The sequence below is a fragment of the Thunnus maccoyii genome, chromosome 8 (assembly GCF_910596095.1).
Source record: "Thunnus maccoyii chromosome 8, fThuMac1.1, whole genome shotgun sequence".
Taxonomy (NCBI): Eukaryota; Metazoa; Chordata; class Actinopteri; order Scombriformes; family Scombridae; genus Thunnus; species Thunnus maccoyii.
The window spans coordinates 8,907,012-8,913,293 of NC_056540.1; the positions used below are offsets into that span (position 1 = coordinate 8,907,012).

The 6,282-nt window shown below is 40.0% G+C and overlaps 1 protein-coding gene across 2 annotated transcripts in view; it reads right to left on the reverse strand.

Moving 5' to 3' along the window:
• gpc3 (glypican 3) overlaps positions 1-3,930 on the reverse strand; it is a 113,722-nt gene extending 109,792 nt beyond the window's left edge. For both annotated transcript variants that reach the window (XM_042419898.1, XM_042419897.1), the window contains exon 1: positions 3,392-3,930. In XM_042419898.1, coding sequence (XP_042275832.1) covers positions 3,392-3,548 — 157 coding nt within the window. In that variant the 5' untranslated portion in view covers positions 3,549-3,930. The remainder of the gene's footprint in view (positions 1-3,391) is intronic.
• Positions 3,931-6,282: the final 2,352 nt, after the last annotated feature.

Below are 6,282 nucleotides of genomic sequence, written 5' to 3' on the forward strand. Positions count from 1 at the left end.
CATTTTTCCATTTAAAAAAAGCTGAGTATCATTTATTTAGAACTAGCATATGACTTTACACGCTTTTGAGAATAATGAAATAAACATTTTTTTTGCAGTAGCTACTTTTCCTTTTTCTCCAGTATGTGAATATCTGGATCCGCACAGAAAAATCCCCAACAGATGTTGAATATGTTAGAGTGTAAGCAGAAAAAGTGATTGTTTCTTGATGATGTAATGTTTGGTAATGCAACTACAGTATTTATGCACACACACTGAAAAACAATCAATATTGCATTTTTCTAGCGGTTCCCAAACCGCTAGAGTTTAGGGGTCGCAAGAGTCGCACAAGAATATCTGAAGGGTTGGAAGATGATTGACAGAATGAGGAAGCAGAAAAGACATATTTGTGCTACTTTCTTCTAATCTTTGCGTATTTTCTTGTGATTTACAGAACTATGTTACCTCTGAAAATGATCCATGGAATACAAGGTTAGCAACCACCATTCTATCAAAAGAATCATCACATTTTACAAGGTTAGAGTCACTGCTCTTTGGATTCTCACCTTATTGTTACAAAAATACTGCTGTCAGAGTGAAAAGGCTTCAGTAATTTAGTGTTTGAAAGACCTCTTGCAGCACAGCCAAGGCCATGTGACATCCTTACTGCAAGCCTCCATTAGCTGAGGTGATTTGGGGATCTTTTTTTTTTTTTTTTTAAGTCTTTCTCTCCGCAAATCCTAACACTGTTAAATTATTTTACAATTAAAGCTGTCTTCCATCTGCATTCCATTTCTCACTTATTTTGTTTTGCCTCTGAGTCCTGAATTCACATCCCATTATATTTTACTACGATGAAGTCGGGTCCTGAGATCCCCTGTGATTGAGAGGGTTCAGAAAGACGACTGAAAATCAGAATTTCTTTCATTTCTGCGTTATTTTACTCCCTAGTCACCATGGGGTGAGTAATAAAAGAGGTTTATGTTGGTTGATCCAATTCGTAATCTTATGTTAACCCTCATGTTTTGATGTTTACTTCCTTTGAGGTTTGGGTTTCCTTACACCCCACTGCTGTGTCTGTAATAATAATTGCAAAAATATATTTTTGTCTTCTCTTATGATCTTATTAAACCACAATATTTTGAGAAGAATTGAAGCTGCGACACTTCCCTTTGCCACTAACTGGGTTTTCACATTTGATGATTGTGACAAAATATGGAAACGACCATAAAGCTTTGTTGTATCACATCAAATAAGCAGATATTTGATGTTTTATAAGTCATATGAGCTATACATGAGCAATTATGTTCCTTTTGTTTGCCAAAAAGTCATTCACAGGCAAAAAGTGTACAGTATTTGGACTTCTTTTTAACAAACTGTTAGAAAACTCCAACAACAGAAATCTATCGCCTTAATTAAGATTTAGGAGAGGTAGTGCTGCGTAAAAAGTATTGTTAACATCAATCACAGACCTTTAGAAGATGGAAATCCTCTGTGTTTAACCCCAGACTGAGTAATGCATTATTTTCTCTGGCAGCGTTTACACATAATCAGTCATGTGTATAAGATTTTCTCTTCAAACTAGAATAAGACATGAAATATCAAAGTGAGAGAACAATGTTGAGCATGGTTTTTTTGAGCTGTTAAAGAGCCTGAGGTCTCCAGGACCCCAATCACAAGATTCAGGTTTGTGTTTGTTCTACAGTTCCTCTAATCAAGAAATCAATATTTACTTTACATGTATGAATTTGGCACTTTGTCATCAGTCACTCACTGTACAACCAGGACACTTAATAAAACCAGCAATTAGTCTGCAGCAGAGGAGCCATGGGTACTATGGGAACATGTATATCTAAATATCTCTTAACTGGCTAAGATGTATTGTGCTCTGGCTGACTGGTGAATTGATTTCCTGTGTAAGTAATGATTTTGAACTGCCCGGTGTGCGTGGCATCCAGCTCAGACAGACTCCTCCATGAAGACAGATCTGAGACTTGAGGAGGCTAAATATTTCTCTTGGCCTGCTCGGATGATTCCCCCCTTTGGCTGGCGGATAAAATGCTTGATGGCCCAGGTGGAGGTTGTGCGATTAAAGATGGATGTATGGAGAAACGTAGGGAGCCACATGCATCCACAGATGGGAGATTAATACGAAGTAGAGGGAGCATGACAAAATATGCTTCAAAGTGCGTGGCACATCTTTCCTGCTGTTTGATTTGGAGCATTTTCGGATTCGTCACACTCTTTCATGCTCACAGAACATTTAGCATTATTTTGCTGGTAAACTGATCGGAACCAGGTGGGAGGGAGGTGTGGAGAGGAAGGCACGCTGGGAACGGAGAGAAAAAACAGTTAACTTAACCTGGAGCACTTCCCCCATGCTGACATGACACTAAAATAACCAATTAACATTTGCAGCTGGCTGTGATTCAGCCACATGAGAGAGATATCCATTTACATACTGAATCAGAATGCATGCAACAGGCTCCAGCAGCACATCAACATGCTGCGTTTTGCTAAACAGGATGATGTTGTTACTCCATCGCACAAGCCTTGAATTATTTCACCGTTGGCTCAGTGTGGTATTTTTTCTCAAGTCTCAAAAGTCCTCAAGTTTGTCGAGATATTTTCCTTCCTTTCATCCGAGTGACATTTGAACTCCAGGGAGCAATAATGATCCTGTTTGGATGATTGCATCTTTTACAAAACTGTCTTCAGGGTACTCACCACTAATCTATATTCTGGGACAATGTGGCAGAGGAAATGCTGCCAAGAGTCAAGGCTGAACAAGACTGTAAATCACATCTCTCATAAAAGAAGAGTGCTGATCTTTCTATTGAACAAACCTCAAACTTGGGAGAAGATTCAAACCCACACAACAAATACCTGCACAAAGATGCCTGTATCTGCCTCCCATCTTTAAAAGTACTGACCAAATCAAAGTTGGGCTTTAGGAAAGGTTCACTTGGCTCCATGTTTGGATCAATACCAGAAGGAATCAATTTTTTAAAGCTTGATATTTAAGTGTGGTTTATATAATTCAACCTGCATGTTTAACAAGAGGCTTAATATGAAGCGATTGATTTTTTATTTTTGTCCAGAGCAGGTTGGTAAATGTTGAGCCAGAGGGCTGGAGAGTGTGTGTGGGTTGGCTCTTACTGCTGATACTGAAGAGGTCAGCAGCCATGAAATGCGAGAAAAGCTCGATAGTGGTTAGAGAGCTGTTGTAATGGTGATGCCCGCTGAAACTGAGGAGTGGAACTGAGTTGAAGTGTTCTCAGTCTGTGGTAAAATTGTATAAATCTATTCTAGCCTTCAGTGAAAAAGAAGTGCAGACAATCTAAGGATGCAGTGACCAGACATCATGTGCGTAAAGACCTATATGTATAAGCTTTAGGTTGATGGCAGTTACCTGACACCGGGGTTTCGGGGACCCACTTGGAGCCCGGGTGCAGAGACTGAAACACTGTGCGCACCTCCTGGCAGTTTGGCACCTGTCCGCCGGGCAGGGAGAACAGCTGGAGGAAGGCGCACAGAAAGAGCGCGCTGTGGGCTGATAAACCAACCATGGCAGGCGAGTGGCACCGGACAGAAGAGAACAAGCTAGATAAACAGCTGAGATAAACTTCAACACATTAAAAGTTACAAGAGGATCCCGTGTTGGCGCTGATGAGGTGAGGCTGCGGCTCCTGACTCTGCTCGGATCAGCATCCTTCCGCTTTCCTTTCCTCCGCGCGCGACCAGAGTTGGCTAAACGGCCCGTCCGCCCGGAAAAGCAGCTCGGTTGAGCCTCTTGGTGAATCTACTCCGATGCTGATAACTTATGAGTCCCTCTTCACTTGCGGCACTGACTCTCAGCTCGCTGCACAGATGAACGAGCCCCGGATAGATGTGCGCGCTCCCCCAAAACGCGCGCCACCGCGTGAACCTGCGCGTATAGCGAGCTATCTCCCCTCTCATGCAGCCTAAAAGTAGAGATCTGAACTGATACATTGGTCCTATGAGGCTGCAGGACTGGAGACATCGGGAGTGGATTAATGCGGTGCACGAGCTGTTGTCGTGTTAGATGAATGGCATTGTATTTTATAGGATGCATTTAGGGCACAGGACCTGTGCAGTTTACTATTCATGCAACACAGGCGCATAATGTGGACAGGAGATGCACATATATTACAATGAAAATGACACAAAAGCGTATATTATTTGGAAAATAAGCTTTTATTATTCAACTGTAAGTTTACAGACAGAAAACAAATGGAACAATCTCAAAATCCCTCTTGACTCACAAAATGTGCACAAACCAGGCAAAAGAGTCTCATTAAATTGTTCAAACCACAGTTCAGTGGCTTTATTTAACAGTATTTTATTTCCACAATGATTACTTCTTTATCTAAATCCCATCTTGAGTGGACACTTACTTCACCTCCTCTCGGCTGGACAGAGCCAATAAAGTTGAAATGATGCCATCTAGTGTTCAGTCTGCGTGTCAACTTTTTTTTTTTTTTTTTTTTTTTTAAATCTCACCCTCTCTGCAGTTGGAGAAATTCTCTTGCGGTAGTTTCTTTAAAATGTTTTTATGCTAATTAGTAGGAGCTGACAAATCTGTAGCTGTTCACAACATCTGGCGGATTGCAGATGGATACTGTGCAATTTCTTTCATTCCGTCAAGTGTTGAAATTGCGAAGTCATCCACCCGAAAACAGCAAGACAAACAGCAGTGTGAAGGAAACTTGATGTAAAGATGGCTTTATAGTCTAAAATGGCTGCAACTGGAGGGGGAAAAAACAACAGCTGCTCTCTTGTGCCCGCGGTGAATACGATTTTTTAAAGTCTTTCAAGTGTTCATCAAAGCTTGGAACAACAGGAAACAAAACCACTTCTCTTTCTTTGGGTGTGTGTCTGAGAAACAAAGAGCTTTGCATGGATTTGCACAGCACAGACTGGAAGAAGCTGAGAGCAAACCAACAAAACTCGCTGTCAACCCACATGAGCTCCACCATCAACAGGCTGACGTGTGAAGGAAGGTGACCGGCAGTACCTGAAGTGCACAAACTGCAGTAGATCAGAGTGTACTACCTGCACTGTGAGCACTTTGGAACTGCCAAGTCGACAACATGAGACAGAAAATCATGAGTCACGAAAGAGGTTTGACCCTTTAATTTTGAACGATCACATGTTGTAATATGTTGCACTTGCAAGACCTGCAGAAACAATTGATTATTTTTTAAATAAAAATCAATAAAACCAAATTATATATTCATTTATGAAGGAAAAATACCAAACATTTGCTGGTTCAAGCCTCTTAAGATTTTTCTTGTTTTTAAGATTTTAAGAATATGTTTTGTATAATGACTGCAATGAAGCTACAATACGCTGGCTCTCAGTAACAGGAAAAACACTTAAAAAGACACAAGAGATAAAGTAGATTGCAGCAAAAAACCATTTCTGACCCTGAAAAAGAACAAGCCCTCCAGCCAGAAGGAGCAACTAGGGCAGTAGATACTGAACTACTTCACTAACTACACTAGATGCACCTTAGCTGGAGGACCTTAAGGTCAGCAGAGGCTTGAGAGGTTGGAGGGGATTGATGTACCAGATCACTTCGTGGTTCAGGCAAGACACTTCCAATGTGGATCTGAAGAAGAACAAAATCAACAGATGTGTTAAATGAACATAAATGCATTAAAACTACACAGTTAGGGATGTAATAACCAAGCAAAACTTCCAGTTACAGATTCTCAAGGATGACAAACCTTTAAAATTCAAATCTGAGCACAAAACACTAAGATAGGATCTTGTTAATAATATGTAAAAAGAAACAACAACAAAAAAAAAACACTTCTGATAGCAGAATGGTTTTTGTTGAAGTTCTTGCTGCCTGACTGGAGATGGATTTTTCAACAATCACTACTCAGATCCTTAAGTTAAAGTAGCAATACCACAATATAAAAAACACTCCATTAAGCTACATGTAAAAGCCCTGCATTCACATAGTTACTTAACTAAAAGTATCATCACCAAAAATATATACAGTATTCAAATAAATAATAAAGTAAATAAAGTTCTTACTATGCAGAATGGTCCTCTACACTGCCATAATACTATGTATATATATTGCTATTATTATTGGTTCATTAACACACATAAGCAGCATTGTTGCAGCTGGCGGGTGGTGCTCATTTTAGCTACTATTTATGTATAACTATATATTAAGTAAATGAATCTATAAGCATATGAGCTGGTAAAATCTTTATCTTCAAAGTAACTATCGCTGTGAAATAAATGTAGAGAGAAAATGTACAA